Raw genomic sequence first — 24,824 nt, forward strand, 5'->3', positions numbered from 1 at the left:
AGGAAGGAAGGAAGGAGCAAGTAGCTCTGACTCTTTTCAGGAGGACTCTGCTGAGAATGCTCAGCAAAAGAGAACAACAGCAACAGAGGTTGAGGAGCACTAGCGCACCCCCCCCCATCATCCTCTCACATGCTAGGAGGACAGAGTGTGAGAAGAGGATGGGGCAGTCAGTTAGAACTGGCTGGTACACCAGGGAAGCTTGCAGGTAGGGATGGTGCTTTCCCTGCCAGATTGCCACCTCCCCCAGCCCACCACCTGAAGCAAGGGACTTAGCTGGCCTCATGGCTGAGCTGCCTCTGCATATTGACAAATATGTCAGGATATAAATTTACAAGCCTGAACAGAACAGGACAAAGTGCACTACAGGTCAACCTGACCAGGTGCCTGTAATTAAGCAAAAAGTGCAAAGTCATGCTGAGTCACCTAAAGCTGACACATTGGGTTGCTGTACTGTAAAGATCTGATTGGCTAAAGGAAATATAAAGGTGGAGGACCGGGAGCTGGCTTCTGGGCCTGTTTTCTTCCTCCATTCCATCTGTAACATTTTGGACTGAACCAAGAGATTGCTATGAACTTTTTGCTGCTGTGGGTATATATATGTGTAAATAGACTTGTTAATAGGAGCTACTGTGTCTGCATCTTATTTCAACTGTGAAGACCAGTGACCTGGAAAGCTGGCATCACTCTCCAATCTGCGCACTCTGACAAAATAGTGTTACCTCCTTGCAATTAGTATTCATATTGCCTCTGAACATGGAGGTACCATTGGGAAAGGATGAGAGAGTCAGGCTTATCCCACAAACCTGAGGTCCGCATCATCCTTCTAAACTGTTTTTGTCTTTGCATTCTGTTGATTCTTTTGTTTACTATTCAGTCATGTAGATTAAGATGACTTTATTTCAGATAAGCCATTTTGACCTTTGGTCAGGGCCACCTTCAGAGAGCAGAAAGGTTTCCCAGGTGTCAAGACTGGCAAACTGCTCCAATGATGCTATTGTCATTTTGCACACAGTACCCAAAATTATCAGAGACAATGCAGAGGATTCTCAATTTGCATGTCCCATTTGTTTCAGGTTAAGGGGGCCAACTGTTACTGCCTTTGCCTGAAGACTGCCAAATCCTGACACTGCCTGTAGTGCATTGCCCCAGATCTGATATCCCTTATATTTCTGGAGTGTGGGTGATGGGGTTTGCCTTCCTGTAACTTGTAACTGCACTGAAATGATCTCATGACTATCAGTATGACAACATGCTAGACAGTGAACTTTTCCATAAGGCTGTATGCTTACGTGGGGATGATACAGCATTAAATAGAGAATGTTCAGCCATGCTTTTGAGCTGACAAGCACATGGAGAGGGCAGTTCTCAGAGGGTCAAGGTGCAAGCATCTAGATTTTCTGAGGAGACATAGTAGTTTCAAAAAAATCAGGAAATTCATATGTTGTAACATTTAAATATAAATGAAGGCAGCTTTGCTCTGCCATCTTTTTTTTTTTCCTAGACTCAGATTTACAGTCATGCTGAAAAATATCATGCCAAGTATTGTTTAAAGCAAATATCACAGTAGTTAACAAACAAGGAACAACCCAATATACATAGCGGGACTCATTTAAGTTAGTGCAAAGCTAACAATATGAAACCAAAACCTGGTATATTCATAAAGCCAGTCAACCAAGACAGAGCATGAGACAGGCACATACACCTTCTCAAGGGAAGATTGTCTCTGAAGCTGGGGATGATCCTTGACATTCTCTTAAAAATGGGCATTTACACATGACTTCAACATGAAGGATATCCCATGGGAGGGGAATTGTAGAATTGAACCAGAGCCACCGTTTTCCAGTATGCTCTCATCTGTGAATCAAAGGGTCAGTTAAGAGGCACTTGAGACATAAATTAGGGGGAGCAGCTGAATGATCTGCTGATACAGCTTAATGGCTGAGAGATAAAGCTCTGACTTGAGAAGTCTTTCTTCTGAATCTGCATCTGCTGTGAACTCACTTGGTGATCATCTTAGGGTGTCTTTCATCATCCTGGGAATAGAACCCCTGTGCTCAGGGAGTGAAACAGGTGGATGTGATGAGTTGTTGGGGGAGGGAATTCCCCCAACACAGATCCTACAAGCTCCTACTTCAGAACCTCCTAGGCAAGGTATATCCATGAACATAGCATCCCTTCCATGGTCAGAGGACACAACTACCCTCTTATTCTGTCTCCAGCTACTCACTCAAGGAGCATGCAGGGGATCCACATTTCCTGCACCACCTGTATAGTTGGAATCGACAACTGCAAAACCAGGTGAGGGTCCTTTAAAAAACAGCAGGCTTGTCAGAGAAAAGAACAGAGCTAGCCACCTTATATTCTTCAGCACATCCTTAAAAATTTTCAGAGTGCTTCACACCTTTGGTATAACAACATCCAAGCCTACTTTGCAACCCCCATCTCAGCTAGCCTTGGAGCCATTTATGGTTCTGACATTCTGCATGTTTCACCTCTCCTGGAAGCTGTTGGAAAGCCTGGGTCCTGGGATTGTGCTCATGCCATGATCCAGACTCCTTGTGCTACCAGCATGTTTATGATACCTGAAATGGGATACAGTATCAGACCTGTATCTGTGACATGGAGAATACTGTCTTAGAAGATTGTTGCAAGTATTGTAACAAGATAATACAATGTGAGCATTTTGCACACTCATTAAGCAATACACCAGTGCTAGGTATTCCTAGGTCACTTGAACTCTGTATCCAAAGGTGACTATCACTAGTGAATCCCATCCCTATTGACCCCGAATGAACACACGGTTCTTTGGATTTTGGAGCGGCAAACAACAGGTGACAGGAGAATTCAAAGGACTTCTAACGTTTACTCGTTTGCAAATGGGACCTCCACACACACACGTGGAGGACCCCGAAGGATTACAATGTTGCAGGTTTTATAGGGTCTTTTAGATAGGGGAGGGGGACAAGAGGACACAAAGAGAGAAAAAATATCCAGGGGAAAATAACATACGGGCAGACACACAAACAACATTTGGCATGTTATCAATACAGGATGTTGACCTGAGGATGGCAATTCGATACACATTGCCAATTTGTTTACAGAGATATCCATTAGAGTGGGTCTGGTACTCTGACTCATCCCTTTTACCCTAACCCTTTTATCCTCATTGGTTGATTGCCGTTATCTATGACTTTTCTGTTCACCCTTGGAGGCCCATACCACAGCTAGCTGGTTCTCTGAGAGGGATAGCTTTTGGTCAGAGAAGACCTTATGGGTGAACTGGGCATCTTGGGATATTTCCATATTGTGAGCTGGGCATATTGATATCACTATTGTAGAACAAAACTGTTGCTGTCAGGATATGCTACTTTCTGAGTCAAGTGGACAATGTTTAAAAGGTTGGCCTTGTGGTGATAATGTATAACTTAGCTGATAGTATCAGTATTGTTGTTCTGAAGGTAGTTAATAATCAGTAGGATCATGTCAAAAGGGGGTAAGTGGCTTGAAGGGACCTGAGCTTGTCAGAGATCTGAGCCAAGTTGGTTCTCAAACCAGATTGATGATATTGTGCTGTCAGAGACCAGGAGCCAGGAAAAAGATTGCATATTAATTTGCCCAACAATAAGAGTTTCATCAGAGACCCTGCCATGTGTCCTGTCTTCGCAGGCAGGGCAAGAGATAGGGCCTTTTTGTTGCTGTCACTTAAACTTTAGAATATTATCCCAAGGGAGCTTTATCAAGTACCTTCTCTTTCCATTTTTAACTGTGTTCTGAAAAGGTTTTTATTTCTGCCAACTTTTCTGTTGTTCTGGACTGGAGTTACCTTAAGTGTTGTTAGTGAAGCATTTAAACTTGTATGTTTATAGGGTTCAGGGAAGAACTATTGGCATGACTTTTGGGGTGAAACCAGCCTATTTCTTTTGCTGGCTTCCTCTTTTTGCCTCTGCTGTCAGTTTCACCACCACAGCAATCTTCCCAGTGCTCTCTGTTCTCTCCTCCAGAATGCCTCTTGTGCATAAAGTCATGTTGTCATGTCATAGTGTCATTCATTGGGGCATCAAATAGCCAGCAGCAATCAAAAGAACCATTACTGCTATTAATAAGCTCCCCCACTCCTCCCCAAATCACCAAAAGGGGGGGGTCACATTTCAGCTTGGCCTTCGATGCATTTATTTTTGACATAGGAATGGTGGAAGAAGCTGTGGGGCAGGTCAGATGGGTGCACTGAATGGAACTTTGGAGAAACTGAGAGTGGAGCTTTGTCACTACTTGGTGGGGCACCAGCCTCTTGAACTCCTCATGTTTAGGAGTTGGGACATTCAGGAAAGCAGTTGACTCAAAAGATTAACCAAGCCCTTGCCAAGCTATTCTGATGGGCTTTTCACCTGTACCTGTGCCAGTCATCTTCCTCATCCCTTTGTTGGCAACCTTCAGTCTCGAAAGACTATGGTATCGCGCTCTGAATGGTGGTTCTGGAACAGCATCTAGTGTGGCTGAAAAGGCCGATTCGGGAGTGACAGTCCCTTTCATACTGGGAGCAAGTGCAGTCTGTCCCTGGTCTGTCTCCCTGGCTATGGGCCTTCCTTCTTTGCCTCTTTGCCTCAGACTGTTGGCCAAGTGTCTCTTCAAACTGGGAAAGGCCATGCTGCACAGCCTGCCTCCAAGTGGGCCGCTCAGAAGCCAGGGTTTCCCACTTGTTGAGGTCTATCCCTAAGGCCTTCAGATCCCTCTTGCAGATGTCCTTGTATCGCAGCTGTGGTCTACCTGTAGGGCGCTTTGTTGCATCCTTGTCAAGCAGCTATCTTCCAGAACCTGGGGGGACGGGGACTTGCATATTGTATCATTCAGAGTCCAAAATATATATGCACATCATTGTCCTACTACAGTAACTGTGCTTGTTCTTTGTGGGTGGCCTCGCTGCTCTTCTTTCAGTCGTATAATACTTCCACGTATGCGTTCATTTATGAATTGCAAAATGTTAGCTGTTTTTAATTGGCTGTGCTGTTGGTTGCCTTGATTTGTGTGATAGCAAAGACAGGATGTGAATGTGTGTTATGACTAAAATACACAGGGAGAGCACAAAATTAGAAAATAAGTGAGGAGAAAAGGTGGGAAAAGAAGAATTCATTAGTGGAGATTGCCAAATAGTGTGGGCGTTAAGTGATATCAGGTAAAAATGGAAAATGGCTCATAGTGGAGGACAAATGCCAAAAAAGAAGGAGACCAGAAATGGGAAGCAGCCTTGTTAGGGATTGCCTCCTTCCATACAAACCTGCCTGCATGCTTCATTCATCAGAGAAGGGCCTGTTCCATGTCGCTTCACCATCTGAGGTGCATCAAGTGAGAATAGGGGTGAGGATGGACTTCTTCGTGGTGGTATTCACATTGGGGAGTTCTCTGCCCTGAGGAATCCAAGTGATTGTCTCTCTTCCCGCTTTCCAGCACCCAGGTAAAAATTGTGCTTTTTTGCCATGCTTTTGCATTGTGCTGACTACAAATTTGTTATGCTGGATATCTTTGCTGATGAATGCTGTGTGACTTTTAAAAAAATCTTGTTTTATACTTTGTGTATAACTGTTGGCTGCAATCCTGTCCACAATTCCCTGGGAGTAAGCCCCAAGCCTCCCTACTTGCTGCTTTTCTGTGGCTGTGAAAAGGTGGGTGGGGCAGCATGAGGTGGGGAGGGCTGTGAAACATGGTGGGAGGAGGTGGGAGAGAGGCAGCGGCAGAGGTGCTGCATCTCATCAGCACAGGGCGTGTTCCTGGCAGGCTTCAAACTGGGAGGGAAACCTGGCTTAGAGAGAGCAGTGCAGCACTTTCCTCCTGCTCTTAGTGAGGGGGGTGTCCAAATGCCCCAGCCTGCATTCTTCCGTCTTGCCTGGGGGGAATAGGAGTGGCAGCTGCATGTTGGGGTGTATGTGTGTGAGCAGGCCCCCATCTACTTTGTCGTTAGTTGTAATCTTGCTCTGTATTGCTGCAATCCTTTCCACACTTTCCTGGGAGTAAGCCCCATTGACTCAAATGGGACTTACTTCTGAGTAGACCTACATAGGCTTGAGGTCTGTGTCAGCTTAACCAAGGATCCTCACCTTTCTCTTTTTCCTCCCCCTTCAAAAAAGAGGGGGGGGGGAAAGCCACTCTTGATGGCTTTGTCTCCAAAAATTGATTCAAAAATAAAAATACCCATTCCTTTTCAGCCATTCCCTTTTTCCTCCTGCCTCGGGCAGGGCGGGCAGGGTACTTCTCATGTTGACTGCTATTGTAAGACAAAAGGCACAATCCTAGCTAGGTTTAATCAGAAGTAAGTCCTATTGTGTTCAATGGGACTTACTCCCAGGAAAGTGAGGTTAGGATTGCAGCCAAACAGTCTCTGGATCACAGTGTCAAAACAGTTTGCAATTAGCAGATACACACAAAACAGTCTTCCCCTCCCCCATCAAATTCATCACTTCCCCCCTCCCTTTCCAAAACCCTCCAGGTGTGCTGCTAACAAACTCAGGGCACAATCCTAACCAGGTCTACTCAGAAGTAAGTCCTATTTTGTTCAATGGCTTACTCTCAGGTAAGTGTGGTTAGGATTGCAGCCTCAGAGTGCTGGCAGCTGTTATTATAACACCTTCATCCCCATTTTGGGGGTAACTGAGGTGAGGTGTTGTAATGGGGAGCCGTGGCCAATGGCCACAAGGATCAGGGGAGCTGCAGGCCAGAAAAGTTTGAGAACCACAGCCTTAGAGGAAAGGTGGTACAAAAATGTGAAAAATATAAATAAATTAGATAAAATAATTTTATCATATGGAGGGCACCAGGACACAGATTGTGTCTGTTGTCTTGTGTGCTCCCTGGGGCATTTGGTGGGCCACTATGAGATACAGGAAGCTGGACTAGATGAGCCTTTGGCCTGATCCAGTGGGGCTCTTCTTATGTTCTTATGAGGGGTGACAAAAACTTATGGGACTTGGGCATCAAATAACGTACCTATGCCACTATGTAGGAGACTACCCAGATAGGAGATTGTCTCCCAATCAGTAATGGATTGGAGCAGCTCCATCTGTTGTAGATGGGAAGGAGGTAGGGGGAGCAGGCAAGCATCAAAGGCATCCCAAGATTGTTTGCTACTCCCCACAACTCAACACAAACCACCTAATTTGCATCATCAATGGCCAGCTCTGCCTGAAGGACCTATAGATGGGATGGAAAGGGGGATATAAATGTTTTAGTAAACTAATATTAACCTTTTGGTACTGAAATGGTTCCTCAGATGCAACGCTGATGCCTTTTATTGTACAGAACGAAGCCAATGCACCCACACTGCTGGGGAGTACATACACAAAGCATGAAAAGTGATGAGGCAGCTGTTGGGTTAGATTGTGGACTGCATAGACTGTTAGCAATTGTGTATTGTGAGGGATAAATCTTGTCCCATCTCCCTTCTCTCATCTGAGTTGTTCCTTCCTAGGCAAGTGAAAACTGAAGCATGCTGGAACTCATGGCCATCCATGCTTTCTTCTTTCCCAGTCACTGCATGTCATGACCTGTTGTTCGTGCTGAGCTCAGCATGGAGGCATTGATCGATGTGTTTTTCGCAGGCAGTGTGAGGCATTGATTTATCTGTGGTGCTGAGTCAGTGTAATTGCCTAAGGTTTCCATCTCTCTTTCCCTGAGGGTCACCGATGACCTTGTGTTCTTGGCAGTCAAAGTCATACATGCGGCTGCACTTCCTCCATCAGCTGCAGCTCTGCTCAGCAAAGGACAGAATTAACCTCCCTGCTGTGTGCCTCAACAGGATGGGGACAACCCATTCAAAGATGCAGAAAAGCAAGAATGTCAGAACTCAGAGAAGAGTATTTTGTTGCACATCCTCTTCCATGGGTAGCACATCCTCTGGCGCTTGATGTCCTTTGGAGGAGAGAGTTTTGCTACTATCAGTTATATGTACAAGTGGAACATGTGTGAAGGCAAGTAGGATCTGAACAATACTCCTACCCTACATTGGATTTCAAAAGAGAGAGGCTCTGCACCTCACTAGTTTCTTCCGGCCTCTTCCAATTCTCGTTCTATGCCTGACTCCAGATTTCAATCATGTTCACCCCTTCATCCCTCTCTCCTTGCTGGGATGTGTTGGGGGGGGGGGGTTCAGGCATAATTTTTATGGTCCTAGTACAAATATGCAACAGGGGCCCCTCATGCACACGTTCCACAATTGTATCCCATACATTCAATCTCATGAGTCACGAAAGGAAAGTTTCTATTTTGATTCTTCAGTTGCATTTCTGAAATTACTCTGCTGACCACACTGGGGCTTTTCATGCCATGGTCTTACCTGCTCCAGTGGGCATCCTGACAATCATTGGCACCAGCAGGAAGGCTCTGGCATTCCCACTTGCGTGCCTCAGACTTGCACTGTTGCAAAGTGCTTTATGGCGCTTTTGTGACAGAACACACTGACAGAACCTGTATTTCACCAGCATAGACCCTTTTTTTGGAGTGGGCCATTAGTCATTATCCTCAGGCAGGATCTACAGTTTAGCCTCAGTTGTTTTCCACTTGATAACGGGCCCCAGTAAAGCATATCGCTTTTCTCCCCCATACTCTGGTTCTATGCATGTACAGCAGTGTTTTTCAACCAGTGGTATGTGTACCACCACTAGAGGTAGAGTGTCTGGTGGTACTAGCAGGACCCCTGGACCCCTGCCGCTTGGCAGCGAGGCCAGGAACATGACACAACAAACAGCAGTAGGAGGCTTAGCTCAGTGGGCAGAGTTCCAAAGCCTGCTTTTCCACATTCGAAAAAGCCCTTCCGTCTACCTGAGCCTCTTACTGGTGTTTGTCACATCACATCTGGCCTCTCAACCCATAAGTAAGTGGCGATGTCATTGCAGTTACTTCCAGGGCTATTCCGAATAAGTGGACCATGTGAAGTGATACAGCAGAAACACTGACGTACAACACTTTCTCTTAGCTCTGTTAGCTTGCCCATTCCAGACCTGATGAAATTTGCAGTCACAAGATGTTGTGGTGGCCTAGATGTCTTCAAAAGGAGATTAGACGTGGAGGGCTATCAGTGGCTACTAGTCAAGTAGCTACCTCCAGGTTCAGTGGAAGTATGCTTTGCTGCTTTCCTGACCAGGAGCAGTAATTGGATCAACAAATTCTGTTTGTCTCATTGAGGAGGACAGTTCTGAACACAACTGAGAATAAAAGGCAATATTTTGTCTGTATTCTTTCAAAACTTGACTTTGTTGCATCCATGCCCCCTCCCCCTGTTTTTGTTCTGTCTTGGGGATTATGAGTTGAATTTGATGCTAGGAAGATTTCTGAACCAAACAAGTTGAAGCGGCTTTTGGAGAATACCCACCTACAGTAATGTTAAGAATCACATTCCCAAGTCTGATTATAGGTAATGCAATCACCCCAGCTGGAGATCAAAAATAATTTTGCATCCACTCAGAATAGCTCAAAGCTTGGCTCACGGCCATGCTAGCTTGTAGTTGTTTGTTGTAGAAGAAAATACTTGTGTAGTGTAGTGCCTTAAAGACAAAACAATTTTATTTTAAGAGCAGGAGCTTTTGTAGACCACACTGTCAGTCATCTTTTCTATTAAAAACAAGATGGATGGCAATGAATTTTTAGGTAGACAAATTTCTTTATTAGTTGTGAATGATTTTCATCCCGCTCTTCTATTAGGAGTAACCAAAACAGATTATATGCTGAATAAGAACATTATTTAAAACATGTAGGAAACACGTTTATTGAGCATTCACACAAAAAGCAACATTCAGAAATATTTATTTAAAATTTGCACCAGGAGCATCAAACAGATCATCCTTTATAGCTACATACACATTGGAGTGGGTGCGTCTTGGGTCCAAACTAAATTGTAGTGTTGAAGCTTGGTGACTGGGATTTTCTTCATGTAAAAGTGCACTTATGGGGTGGGTGGCTGCCCTGATTTGAAGTCAGGTTTTTGCAAAGGGCAGATGTTGGAGACACCAACCCACCCCATTGTAGTGGTCTTAATTCAAATAAGGTCCTATAAAGATTTTGAATTGTCATAACAAATGTGCACTATTTAAATCTAAGAAAAATAGAGTCAAGAGTTACAATAGTGCTAGAATGGGGACGTGATGCTGAACTGGGAATAGCGACAGGGGCAGTCCAGACACGAGGCAGACTGAAACAACGGGAACCGAAGAGGGGTGCCCTGCACTCCATGTTCATTCACCACCCACAGTCACTTCAGTTATCACACTGATCATTTTTTGCTCACTGAGAGTGAGCAAGAGGAGGATCAGTACAGTGGCAGCCCACATATTCCTCCAGCACCACCACCACAATGAAGACATGATGATCCTGTTATGATCTTTTGCATGTGCAAGCGCTAACTTAGTTGGCCAACAAGGAAGCAGAGCTCCCAGCATTCCTCCTTCCTCTGTCTGACGTCATGGGGCCATTTGTCTGTCTCCAACAGCCTCTTCTCTCTTACTCTCACCTGGCCCTATTCAAACAAATGGAGTGGGAGGCAAGCTCCAGATGGCATTGCTATGCTGCACTCTGTTCTGCATCCTTCTCTTTGCCCACCTTGCTGCTTCCCATGACAGGTTCAGTAGATCTGCACCAATTCGTGTGGGAGATCTGCTAGGACTTCCCTGAGCAGTAGTGGCATTTGTTTCTAATACCATATTTTTAATTTGTTCGACTTTATTTACTTGTTGTGATTGCGCTTGTGAAGTCCTATTAGCTTTAGCACCACTTGGTCCTAATAGAGTACTTGAAAATAAGCCATGTTCTGTTTAGAATTGTGTGGGTAAGCATGTATAACTAGGTATGGGGTAGCAGTCGGTATCTCATAATGACTGTAGCAGTGGTACTCTAAGTGGTGGGTCTCGACCCACCATAGGAAGTAAAAAAAAAAGGCCATTAAGGGGAGTGGCTCAGGAATGGGTACCCTAGCTGCGAAGCAGCAATCACAGTGCTGTGGGGACTCAGGAGCTTGTCTCTTTGCCGGGGGATCTGCATATCTCCCCAAAGCTTCTTTTCACTCTGATCTGCAAGTCAGGGGCAGTTCCAGTTTTCGCATAAAACCTGGAAGTGTGCTCTTACCTGCAGATCGGAGAGATTATAAGCTTTGGAGAGACCTGCCAAGGGGTCTGCAGGCCTCCCAGACCCTCCCTAAGGCTCACAGACCCCCCCCCCAGGTAGGGAGAAGCTCCTGGGTCTCCACAGTGCCGTTATCACTGTGGTGCAATCAGGGCACATCCTCCCCCCACCCCACCAGTCCCCGCATCCACCAAAACTTACCAGTGGTTCTCAAACTCCCAGAAAGTTTGAAAACCACTAGTCTATAGTATGTTACAGTAAAAGTATATAAAACAGCATCCTGTACTAGAGGGAATGTTGTCCCATCTGTCATAGAACACATGGGTGACTTTTCAGCACCAAACAACTCAGACAAAAAGTGAAGCAGAATGATGAATTCACTCAACAGTTGTAGGGGGGAAGATAAAATGGAAGGCCCCTTAGAAAATCAAAAAGGCAGAAATCAATATGGTTACAGTTGAGGTAAATTGATGGCTGCAATTTGGCACAATTGTGTGCCATGCTTCTGTGCACTTGGCATTGTAGATGTGTTTTGATGGGAATGACGCAGCAGAGCTGAGGTAATCAGGACTTTTGTTTTAGGAACAGCAGAGCTGGAAGGATGCCCCTGGGTTTGAAGTGAGTAGGTAAGTAGGAGATGGATTACATTGAAGCAAGTGAAAGTTCAGTATGCAGTAATATTATTTGGCTGTTTTGACTGTAACAGTGAAGTGTAAAGCTTAAAAAAAATGCTTAAGAATTTTGGAGTACAGATGGAGGTTTGAATGTTTCTCCTAGGTTTGCATTCAACCTGACTGTGAGTGGAGGTTTCCCAAGAGGAGGTGGCAGTTTAAAAATATCTTTAATGTAATAAACCAGCGCCGCCAACCAAGATAGATCAGACAGGAAGGCTCAGAGGGAATTGAAAGAGAAGGCAAAGAGAAGGTGTATTCATGAAGAGCAGAACTTTCATCTACATCACTAGAAAACTGGAAGAGAGGCAGTAGTATCAGTAGCCAGTCCTAGACAGAAAGGCTCTCTCACTTTCCATGCCATTCTTCTCCACTCCCTCACCCTCAAAATGGCACAAATCCTTTTGTCCTATCAGTTTTTTGTGTGTGTACATGCATGTGTATGTGTTTTTCCTTTCTGGTTAGTTGTAACTGTAGTCAAAATAAGGGCTGTGTTATTTCTAGATTTGTTTAGTTACAGAGGTAAACATTTCCATATAGGAACTGATGAAACTCTAGGAGCGCAATCCTAACCCCAGGTTAGGCCGGTGCAAGTCACTTGCGCCAACCTGGGGATGTTGCAAATGTGCCATAAGGCATTTTTGTGCTGACTTAGGAGTCAGAGAGGCCAGTGCAAGGAGTTGCGCTGGCCTCCCCACACCAGATCCAGGTCCAATGGGATAAGTTTGCGTTGCCCAATGCAGTTTTCTGGAGGGACATGGAGAGGGCAGGGAGGAGGCGTTTGGGGGCAGGGGGAGGTCAGGAAGCAGTCGTTTCTGGGGTGGGCACACTAAAGTTGCTGCGTTAGGAGCTACCCCATCATGCCTTACACTGTTGGATGCAGAATTCCCAGCGGAATGCAAGGCAAAAAACTGAATTGAAATAGCTCCTTCCCTTCAAAGGTTATGGCCAAAAAACAGGAAAGAAAAATGAATGGATCCCAATGGAAAGTGAAAGTGAACCATATCACGTGTTTACGCGTGAGTAGGCATACTTGCCATAGTCTGTCGGAAAGGGCAGGCTGAGAGGAATCCAATGACACCAGAATGGTCCCAATCCAATGAATGCAGCCCCCCAAAAAAACACCTGAGAATGTCCCTCCCTCCCTCTCAGCTGCTAGTGTATTGAACCCAAAATGAAGCCACGTGGCCGCATTTACTTGTGAGTAGGCGAACTTGCCTTAGACTGTCAGAAAGGGCAGGACTCCAAGGACGTCAGAATGTTCCTGATCCAATGAATGCAGCCCCCAAAAACACCTGAGAAGGAGGTCCCTCCCTCCCAGCTGCGAGTCTATTGAGACCTATGGAAAGCTAAGCAGCCTCACAGTCGTGTTTACTCATGAGTAGGCAGATTTGCCTTGGCTAGTGGTCAGGCCAGGCAAAGGGGAATGTGAGCACAACAGAATGGTCCCCATCTGATGGAACTGGAGCGCCACAAATACTCCAGAAGGCAACCTCTCCCCACACACACACACACACTAAAAAGGACAAAAAAAAGAGGCTTCAACTGGTAAGGGGAAAGTTTTCTATTTTGCACTTGCAAAGCCAGGTGGGTCTTTGTATTAATGTGCTTGAAATAGAAGAACTTTAAACTGGGCACTGGGGAGGACTGGAAATCTCACTGGTTCTTTTTGGGGGGGTTGTTATTGCAGGCAGACTAGAGAGTAAGCCCTGTTGACCACTATAGGACTTACTTCAGAGTAGACATGCATAGGATTGGGCTCACGGGCTGCAATCCTGCCCACATTTTCCTGAGAGTAAGCCCCATTGACCACAATAGGACTTACTTCAGAGTAGAATCACTTGGTGGAACAGGACTGGCTCTCCCTTATTTAATTATTTTTTATTTTAATTTAATTATAATTATTTATTTTAATTTGCTTGATGATGTCACTTCTGACCATGACATCGCTTCCAATGGGTCCTGGACAGATTGTCATTCTAAAAAGTGGGTCCCAGTGCTAAATGTTTGAGAACTGTTGCAATAAGGTGTTAGTAAGTTGACACAGGTATGTGCGTGTGAGACTACAAGTTTTCAAAATCACTAAAATCAGAATTTGGAGGAATAATACCATCATGTTATATATCAATCAATGCGTAATTTCATGCAGAATGCAATGAAACAAACCACATTGAAATATCTGTGTTCTAACAAAAGGTACAGCCAAAAAACCAGTGGGGGTGGGGCGATGGTACATCACCACGCCCACAACTTGGTGTGTTGCCCCGCCCACTGCATGGGGTGACGCGCAGGCCTCCTGCACCGGGTGACGCGAATCCTAGTGACGCCACTGGCACTGCAAATGGCCTGAGGGTGTGCTGCAGGTTTTGGGGGGAGGATTATGTATTAGTAGGGCCATTGGAGGATGTGAGCCTCCCACCGGCAGCATGGTGTGCCTTGTCAAGTGCAAAAAAGTGGTGTGACCTGACCATTTTAGCGCCTTGTCAGTGTGCTATGAGATGAAAAGGGTTGAAAATCGCTGCTCTGGTTAAATATTCATGCTGAAGAGTCCCCCACACGTGTATTTTGCCTTGGAAGCACGCACTTGGAAGCTACAATGGGCTGTGGCTTCCCAGCACGTGTGAAGGATCACCAGAACAATCCATATGCAGGTTCCACTTTATTTCTGACAGATTAGTGCTTTCTCTATAGGAAAATGGTAGCCTGGGAAACATCCCTAATATGCTGACCCTGGAAATGGTTTCTCAATAACATGCTGTAGGAAGGATAACCTAAAGCTGAACCTCGGGTTGCCAGGAGTCCCTGTATTTATTTGCTGATAGGCCAGAAGCTCCTTCTGCCAGATTCACTCTCCTAGTTATCAAAGAGTGGATGAATTATTCAGTCAGTAGAGATGCCAGATGGCGACGTCCCCACTGTTTACATAGGGAAGGGAGGTGAGAGAAGACTGGCAGGCAGCAAGGCAATGTGCTCTCAGAGAGTCCATGGAGTTTAGTGTCGCACTGCTGGGCAGCCTTCCACCATTACTGAAGAGCAGTCCCTCCTCTTCCTCTGCTTCCCCAGGACCACCCAGACCCCCTTCAGCATGGTACAGTAGTTCCTTCTTGGAGAAGCCAGCAGCCCACAACTGTGAGAGGGCTGAGGACATCTTTTCTGCCCGGTTTCTTTTACATTGTCTTACCTCTTTCCTGTAAGTAGGGTGTTCCTGGCACTTTCTGCTGGTAACCTGCAGAGCCACCCATGAAGCTTCCCTGTTTGCATGTTGAGTCACAGTATGGAAATCACCAATCAAGAAAAACTCAGGGCTCCTTTTGTGGACAGCAGTAGAACTGGGCAGGTTCTGAGGTGGGCTGCAGGCAGACCACTTTTAAGAGCTGAGAATGGATTGAGTGAGATCCCATGGAGTGTATCCATGTTTCTTTTGTTCCTTGGTTGCTTCTGATCAAGCAAGTTGTTCTGCTGTTCTGTTTCAGTCTTTGTTTGTTTGTTTGTTTCAGAGGTTGCAAAACTTGCTTTTCAGAACCAGATCTGATGAATGTACACACCATTAGCAGTTACCCTCCCTTTGAACCACTTTTAACTCCCAGAAATATTTTTGTTCAAAACCCCATTGTTCATTCCCAGCCTCAAATAATTGTTAAAGCAACCCAAACAATTATGCTTTAACATAATTGTTAAAGCAACCCAAAGATGTGATGGCACCTTTGTGAGTAGAGTCACTGGTGGTGGTTCTGCAAAATGATTAGTAAGAAGACTGCTGAGGTGGGTACTGAGGCCAGCTGGAAGGAGTATCATGGAAAATCAGAACTGTGTTTTTACGTTATATATAACTGTAACAAGTACAATTTTGCTTGCCAGCTGAACATGGTCAGCAGAGATGTTCAGAGTATTCATGGACTTTAAAAGATGCCTTTTGATAAATTGAACATAGGAAGGTCATGGGAAAGATTAACCAAACAGATTCACTGAGGATTAGGTTCTTAAATATGTGTTATGGTCTACTGGAGATGCTTGTCAGTGCTGGTGAGGACGCATCAGTCTTGGGCCCCAGTCCTATCCAACTTTCTAGCACTGATGCTGCCCTGCGGTAATGGAACACATATTCCCTTACCTTGAGGCCTCCTTGGCTGCCCCCACCAGCACCACAGCATGCAGCAGATGCCTCATTGTCATGGCTGCATCAGTGCTGGAAAGCTGGATAGAATTGGGTCCTTAAATTAAGTGCTTAAAGAGCAGAAGAAAATGGCATACAGTACTCAAATGGTACCTTTGGTTCCGGGACTGAGGACAGCCAGCCGCTACCTACGATGTCAACCAATCCTATTGAAACAAGGCTGTACGTCTGCTAATACTGATTTTCATATCACTGCATGTTTCTCAGATTGCAGTTGTTGAAGAGATGCTGTAGGATTTGCTCATGTTTATAAAAAGCAGCAATAGGAGGGAGTGGAGTTGCTGAGAGGTTATCTCTTTTATACCTTGGTATACAGGCAGAAATTTCTTTGCCTTTTATCACTGTTGCCACCACTGGAGCTCAACACCTAAACTTAAACTGGACAACACTGGGGTTCAAACTTCTGCCTGGCTGCCATCTCTGTGTCTGTCTCCCACCTTTATTGTAGAATAACAACATCCTCTGGAAAGACTTGTAGTTCTGTTTTCCCACACAGTCTTCTCTTTCAGTCCACCCACCAGTAGTCCCTACACATTTGCAGCATTTTAACACATGCACCCACACATCCATGTAGCAAATATCAGAAGGACTCAGATTGGTGCATTCAAGCTGGTTAGAATAATCAATGCCACTTTGAATCCTGTTGCCTGCTCCTTGGCCTTTTCTTCCAGGTTGCCTGCCTTGCACAGCCAGGCAAGGATGTAGGAGGTTGGAAATGTGCCTGGAACTTGGCCATGTGATACAACAAGATCCTGCAGAGCAGAATGGAAATCTTTTTAGTCCTTGAGCTTTTCCAAGTATACAGAACAATAGTTTGGAAATCAGGTGACTATCAGTGCAATTTGCACTCTGGTTGAGGTTGACAATAGGAAACATAAGCATTCCGGACTTCATCCAGGATTTATAGCTGCACTTACTGTATTTGAGTAGGTCATGGATTGGGTAGGGCGTTTGACCAGGAAAGAACAATAAGTAGAGCAAGGGAGAGAGAGGGCAGTCCTTTTATACGGAATACATCAAGGCACCTCATAGCTTCAGGTACTTAACTGGGAATCAGAAGTTGAAACCCCTTTCCTGTTGGTTGGAATGTCAACTTCTGTAAGAGCTGGTGTAAAAGAATGACTGCGGTCACAATCCTGTGCATGTCTACTCAGAAGTAAGTCTTATTGTGTTCAATAGTACTTACTCCCAAGAAAGTGTGGATAGGATTGCAGGCTAAGTGACTGAGCTATGAACTCAGGACATTCTTGCTTCAATCTTCCCACCCCCTTGAAGTAGTCTGAATGCTTGCAGTTCGAATAAACCAATTGTCAAGTTCTAGATTCCTACCATGTCTTGTTTAGGTTGGTCTGAGAAGCATTAGGAATAAAGGAAGTTCAGCAATCAACACAATTGTTGGCTGGCCTTACCACTGCAGTTTACCAATCCAAAATGATACCAACTGATATCTTGCAGTATTCAGGCAGCAAGAGGAAGATGGTCTGATGGTCACTCCTGCCTCAGTCCTATCTACACATGTTTGTTTTTCATGGGACTGGTGAGGTGCAGCAAGACAAGTTTCACTGGATTCTTGCACATTAGTAAAGCTGAGACCTGCTGCAATATTCTTTCCAGTCTTATTGACTTAGTAGTGTTTTTTGTTTGTTTTGTAGTGGCTAAGGACTGAGTGCTCTGCAATGACGGTGGCTGATCTTGGCACCTGGAACTGAGTCAGAAGAAGGGGATGACCCTCTACAGGTATGAATACTAAGGAAACTACAAATTCAGCTGCACAGAAGGTAATACGTAGATTGGCACATAGTGCTGAATCATAGAACTTGAGGCAAAACAGCTGTGACTTCCTATAGCTATTTCCTTTGCCTTCTTCAGGGTTGTGACGCCTCCATGCCCACTTGCTACCACAAATGCATTAGGTTCTCTTGAGCACTTCCACTCTCACTTTGAGTACACAAAACTCCAGAATCAGAGTAAAAATCTTAATAAACTGAGGTTAGTGCATAAGAAGCTGCCACCCACACCATCATGGGCTTCTCAGGGGCAACCTGAAGAAAAGTCAGTAAACATGCAGCTATGCAGAAAATAAGAAAGCTAGCTACACTACTCACAAGTAATACCTACATTCTAAGTTGGCTCTATCTCAATGTTCTAAGTGATAAGGTGACTGTTGCCAGCCCATGAAGGACATGGCCTTGAAAAGCCCTTAAATTGCTTATATTTATGTTGTACAAAAATGTACTGTATCTTTAAGAACTAAAATCTTGCTATGAGAGGCGTGCAGCAACTGAGACCAACTGAGGGAACAGCAGATTCATGTCTCCCATCTAATGTTCTCTCGGGACATACACTCATTGAGTGAAATGGTGAGACAAATACCACCACCACCACCACCCACCATTTAAACAGTTTGTTGAGTACGTATAGTTGAAAACACATGTGATGTGACTTCTCTGAACTCAGTGGACTCCTTATGTATGCAGAAGTACACAAGCCATTCAAAGGAGAAAGGGGGGGGAAGGCCAGCCTTATGCAAACTGTACATGCTCAGTGGCCCCATGAAGACTCCCAAATACAACATCTGTACTCAAATACATCTGTACTCAAATACAGTACAGTAGCATTGGGAGGAGGGGTTTTGTTGGAAGACAACGCAGAATGATGGGAGTGGAAGAGGGTTCATGTGCAGGAGTCTTTAAAACCTCTGAATATCCTGCAGGGGTGAATAAGGCTGGGAAGTCGTCATGCTTTGTTTCCACTTGTTTTGCCATTGGCTTCTGGGTAAGCTCCAGGTCTAACAAAATGTGAACACTTACATTTAGGACAGAGGTTGTTTGCAGAACAGATGTAAAGATGTCAAGTGGAAGGGAGAGTGCTAGATCCTTCTCCAGCCCATACTTATCCCCCAAATGTCCTTTTGCCCAGTTCTTTTCTGCTTCAAATCACTCTTCCCAGCTTTTTATCTTTTCTACCCAGCCCATGTTTTACAATTGAGTTATTTGTTTTATTTATTTATTGTATTTATGTGTTGGTTATGTCACCAACACATCATTAGGCCATCAGCCAGATGCCTTTGGGGAACTTAGAGAATGGTATGATGGTGATTATAAACCCCTTTTGCATGTCCCCAGGTTCTGGTAACTGGAGGTCTTGTGCTTTTGAGCTTATAACTTCAGTTGCTAGATGCTAAGGCTGGAAAATTAATTGTTGATTAACCAACTACATTAGTTAATCACAAATATTTTGGTCAGCTAAAAAGCTGATCAAATTAAGGGCAAATTATTTTTTCCCAATGTTAATGGTTTTGAATATCATTGCTTACAAATCCATGATTGGCAGACATCTGTTTAGAAGAGTCATTTCTCCTCTCTCACATAGGAAGGAAAGCTTCTTCTTTTATGGGCCCTGCTGTGATATGTGCATGCATCATTTCAGAACAAGGAACGAATGCCCTTTTCTTCCAAACTATTGTTTTGCTCAATATAAATGTATGCAATTTAATCAATCAATTAAAATTCATATGGTTAATCAATTAAGTGCGCAATCCTAACTTGCGCTAGAACAGGCAAGCCAGGAGGCTTGCGCTGTATCCAGTGCAGGATTGTGGCCAGCAGCGGCTTAGCCAGAGGCAAGGGGAAACTTTTTCCCTTACCCCCGAGTAAGGGCTGCTGGCCCCAATGGGTCTCCTCGGACTTGTGCCACCTCCCGAGGAGAGCAGCACCTCCTCGGACTTGCGCCACCAAATCCGAGGAGAGTGGAGTGGCTTAAAGTCGCTCCGTTCTCTCCGGGGATGGGGGTTGGGGTCCGGCACAACTGCCAGATCCCAGCCTCGCCTCTGGTCCCCACGCGCCCGCCCCTGGGGCCGCCCATCACCCTCCCTCCCCCCGCCCAGGAACACCTCCCCCTCCCCACCTCTCCCATGCCTACCTGTCACCTGGGAGGAGCCAGGAGGAAGCTGGCCGGGGGGCCTACGTTGGCCTCAGCAGGCCGGCGCTTCTGGGAGCACCGGCCTGGCTTCCTCCCGTGGAGGCGCAAACATGCTTTACGGCACGTTTGCAACCCTCCCAGGCCAGCCCAAGCAACTTGGGCCAGCTGAAGTCAAGATTAGGATTGCATCCTAAGACTTTTTAATTTTGAGTATTAGTCCTATTGGAGGGGCATTATTACCAATTGCTATAACACTTTTCAATGCACAGAGCAGGAGTTTCTTCAACATTTTCTCTTTGTATTGTTCGTAGTATCAATCAATCAAACCTTTATTAGGCATAAAAATTAATACATGATATCTCTAAACAATCCAATATATAAATATATGTTAAAAAGCGAATAAAGATAAAGGTTAAAACACAACAATTTACTTGCGCGGTAACTCCAGGTTGCTTAGGTCCAACAGATTAGCCCTCTTCAAGTTACTCAGGTGTAAAAATTTTGCAACTGGAAGGGTCACGAGTTTAGAATCTCCCGCCAACAAAAATTGTAGGCAAACGTTCTCAGAGAGCTTTTATAGTTCTTAATAATGGGAGAAGGCACTTGATTGCTAACACAGTGCAAAACAATGTGTAAAAGAGAGTCTACCTCTCTAAGGCCACAGTTACAGACTCGTTCTTCCTTCAGGGCATTTCTAAACCTGCCAAGTAGGTCTTTAGAAGGCAACACATTGCAGCAAGCTAATGTAAAAGCCCTCCTTGCAAAGGGGCACTCCAAGAAGGTCAGATACTTTGGTTGTTGACCAAATGTATTACTTAGGTGGAAATTCAGGGGCGAACATTTTTTTTGTGCTGCACCCAAAATCTCTTGCCTTTCTATATCAGTTAATCTTGTTATCAGGAGCCTAATAGAAACCTCAGGTGTAGCAGCTCCTTGTAGATCTGCCTCGAGGCCCATTTGACTGATTTTCTTATAGAAAAGAGCTAAGCAGGGAGATAACAGTGGGTCAGTCAGTATCCCTTTTAACAGTGGGTTTTGATCAGCCCTGAAGCACACTTTGGCCCAGTATTTTAAGAAACGGGACCATGCTAGAAACTCCAGCCTATATTGGCCTGTCTCCAGGCAGAGTGCCGCATAGGGAACGCAATCCGGAACACCTAAGATTTTGTATAGAAAATTTGAATGGATCTTTTCAATCAAATCATTTAATGCTGGCATCCATATAGGAATGCCATACAAAATTTGAGGTGTAACTTTAGCATTAAAAGCTTGGAGAGCAGCTGGCATAAATGAGTTACCCCAAGAAAAGAAAAAGCGGGTTATAGCCTGGACAACTAATTTGGATGAGTTAATTACTGTGAGGCGATGGGAAGACCAGGAGTGCCGGTAGTGGAACCGGAGACCAAGATACTGGAATTCATTGACTTGTTGTATTGATTTACCACTAAAAAGCCAAGACTGTGGTTTCCAAGAGTGCCCAAACACCACAATCTTGGACTTATCATGGTTTAACTGCAGGGCGTTGTTGGTAAAATATTCTATACAGGCGTTAACCAGTCTCCGTAATCCTATTTTAGTGTGGGATATCAAGGCCATATTGTTCTTAGTATTGGAGACTGGAGGTGACAGAACAAGAACATCCTCAGAACCAGCTCTCTTAGACCTGCGGGCCTGGTACTTTGGATAGAGTGTTGGGGTGTGAGCATGGGAGTTACCAGGCTCGAATCTCTGTTCATCCATGGGTTTTGGATCTCTATGTGCTGCAGTGCACTTTTGAAATTGCTTTAATCATAATTACCCATTGCCATTGCCAAAACAGTCAGTTTCTAGTATTGCTACTACTGCTGAAACAAGCAAAAATGCATAGCTGTATTTTTAGAAACTTCTGTGTACTCCTTGGCTGCCCATTCATTTCCGGGACCAATTCAAGGTGCTGGTTTTGACCTTTAAAGCCCTATACTGCTCTGGGCCAGGGTATCTTAGAGATCGCCTACTTCCTTACAATCCAGCTCGTCCTCTTAGGTCATCAGAGAAGGCCTTTTTACAAGTGCCGCCGCCTAGGGAGGTACGTGGGGCAGCAGCTAGAAATAGGACCTTCTCAGTAGTGGCACCAACGCTATGGAATTCCCTTCCCCTTGACTTAAGAATGGCTCCCTTCCTTGAGACTTTTCGGCGAGGCCTGAAGACCCTTCTGTTTAAACAAGCCTTCTGAGTTCTGGGCCTTTATAACATCTTTTCAACATCTTTTAATTTTTTACAGTCCTGATTCTTTTATGACTTGCTGCTCTATGCTCTTTTTACCTTTTTACTACTTTTTATCTGACTACTGTTTTTATGATACATGTTAATATGCTTTTATCTGTTTTTAAATTATGTTTTTAATCTGTTTTAACCTGTTGTAAGCCGCCTTGAGTCCCTTTGGGGAGAAAGGCGGGGTAAAAATAATTATTATTTATTATTATTATTCTCCCTTTCCACTCCCAGGCCCACACTGCTCACACACACTATGCATAGCAGGCACCAAATTCACATGCTCAAATTGGTTATCACTTCCATAGTGTCTTCTCATCTGCACCCTCTCCCACCAATCGCATTCTCTCTATCCCTTTCTATCTTTGCTCCCTCTATACGGTATTAGTAATAAATAATAAATATGTGCAATAATTCTCTGCAGAGTCTCAGGTGAGGCTAAGCTCTATTTGGTTTGCTTTTCTGGTTTCCCTGGCTTTGAGCACAATGTATGGCGGAAAATGCGGTATATAAATAAATGAACAATGACTGCCTGATAGCACTTTCTGCTGCCTCAAGCTAGTAAGTAGGAGAATAAATGGCTCCTCAGCTAGAGCGTTGTCCATCCTATTCTACTCTGTCCTTCATTTTTTCCTCACCCAGGTAGTTTGACTTCCTAGGAGATCATCAGCTTCATCAATGGACATCAAGTTAATGGATGAGTTTGCATCAGGAGGTGGGAGCCCCACCTCTCAGAGTGTCATCACCTTTCTGGATACCGTGTCCAACGTCACAGAAGAGCAGTGCTTCAGCGCCCACTCCCATAGCACAGTCTTGCAAGGGCTGCCGTTTGGTGGTGTCCCCACAGTGCTTGCCCTCAATTTCATTATCTGGCTGGTGAGTGAAGCTGGAAGGAAACATCCCCTTACTCGTTGATTATACTTATTGATTATCCAAAACCTGGTATCAAAATACCTCTGACAAAATATGTACAGAAATAAAATGTAAATGAATGATTTCCTGGTTATATTTTTAATTTTTTAAAAAAGATTAAAACTAGTACAAGAGAACATCTTTCACACTAATATTTGCCTGCCTAGAAAAAATGGGGAATCAACACTGTCCTAAAAGCACGGGCAATCCTGGCTTCTGTGCCGCCCAGAGCCAGTACTGCAGAATGCTGCCCTCTCCAGTAGCCTTCTGAGGGCTGGAAGAGGCCGTGAGCGACATCCTACAGCTCTCTGAAAGCCTCCGGAAAGCCTTAAACATCATGGTTTTGGGCCAAGAGCTAGAATTGAATGTTGAAGGCCCTCTGGAAGTCTTAGATGGCCTTTGGAGAGCCAGGGAGGTAATGGGCAGCCTTTCCAGCATTCTAAAGGTCAAGGAAGGCGTACAGGGGAAGTGGCAGCGCCCCTGCAGGCAAGGTGACCCATGTCGTTTGCCCCCTTGACTCTCCTAGGTATGCTAGCACCTAACAGCAATCGCATATCATTGTGAGTTTATTTCTCCATCAGTGCTGTGTTTAAGTTAGTTTAGTCAGCACTCAGGCTGCTATTGCAGCTGGACAAACAATTGCTATCGGTGCCAGCCGTCTGTGTAGATCATGTTGCGCTGCTTTCAGAGAAAGACAACAGTTCCTGCTGTAGCTTAGCATGGAGCTACACATTAGAAAGCAAGCATGACTCTCTGCTGCCTTCATAAGGCTAATGCAGAGGCAAAGGAAGAACTGCTTGACAGAGAACTTCATTTCATTTATTACTTGTAGCCTGCTTTTTCTTCTCAAAGGAAGCTCAAAGGGTTAAGCATGCCTTCTTTACTGCCAGTGATGCTCCCCTTCAAATGTCTGTCCTGCATACATGCCACTTCAGCAAACAGAGGTATGAGGACACTCATTTGCCGAGGTAATTTTCAATTCTGCCCTTTACAAGATATCAACAGAAATCCTCTTACTGCTGGACTTGGCTATCATGGTTGCCATAAGCTGAGCAATTTGCTTTCGGCCTGCTAAGATGCACGGTCAACAATGGGAGGAAGAGGGTCCTTAAATAACTACTACCTCTTTCTGTGGACTTTCTTAAGCCATTTCTGCCCAACAATGCATATACACAACAGGGATCAAATGTGTACACCTTTGGGTGGGACAGAAATAAATACACTACTATGAAGAGGGTCTACCAGGCCTACAATTTCTTTCTTCTGCCACAGTTCCTTCTCCTGGTCTTTTCCTGCCTTCGGAAAGCAGCTTGGGACTATGGGCGCCTGGCCTTGCTGATGGATAATGACAGGTAAGGTCTGAGTTTTCCATTTGGATGGAATTGAGAAGGTAACGGGGCAATTTCCATACATAATGTGAAGCAGTTCCAGCAACAGCACCAAAGGAGGGTAACCATGGGCAAAGTGTCTTGGAATCTGCACAGTTGAGGTGGTATGAGAATACTTGAAATGGTGCCCTCAGTGCAGACTATAAAAACATGCCTGGAATCTCAAGACACTAGGTTTTCATTAAATAAAATTCTAGTGCTCATCACAGTAGATAAGGTCATAAGAACATAAGAAGAGCCCTGGTGGATCAGGCCTAGTCCAGCTTCCTGTATCTCATAGTGGCCCACCGGATGCCTCAGTCAAGAAAACGCTTTGGAAGTTCCTTTGAAATGCTTCACAGCCAAAGGGGAACTAGCATCAAAGAGTTCTTATGGACAATAAGAATGTGGTAAATATGGATTCAGAACACT

General features: G+C 44.8%; 1 protein-coding gene across 8 annotated transcripts in view; it reads left to right on the plus strand.

Annotated features, from left to right (window-relative positions):
- TMEM63C (transmembrane protein 63C) overlaps window positions 1–24,824 on the plus strand; it is a 98,909-nt gene that overhangs the window by 28,590 nt on the left and 45,495 nt on the right. For 5 of the 8 annotated variants that reach the window (XM_066627685.1, XM_066627666.1, XM_066627650.1 and 2 more), the window contains 3 exons: window positions 17,595–17,679; window positions 22,756–22,989; window positions 24,298–24,377. In XM_066627685.1, the coding sequence (XP_066483782.1) occupies window positions 22,792–22,989; window positions 24,298–24,377 (278 nt within the window). In that variant the 5' untranslated portion in view covers window positions 17,595–17,679; window positions 22,756–22,791. Of the gene's footprint in view, window positions 1–11,679; window positions 11,724–14,732; window positions 14,857–17,594; window positions 17,680–22,755; window positions 22,990–24,297; window positions 24,378–24,824 lie in introns of those variants that run through there. The other 3 variants (XM_066627676.1, XM_066627657.1, XM_066627704.1) reach the window with 3 other exon arrangements.

This window comes from Tiliqua scincoides, chromosome 1, assembly GCF_035046505.1.
Source record: "Tiliqua scincoides isolate rTilSci1 chromosome 1, rTilSci1.hap2, whole genome shotgun sequence".
In the NCBI taxonomy this organism is placed as follows: domain Eukaryota; kingdom Metazoa; phylum Chordata; class Lepidosauria; order Squamata; family Scincidae; genus Tiliqua; species Tiliqua scincoides.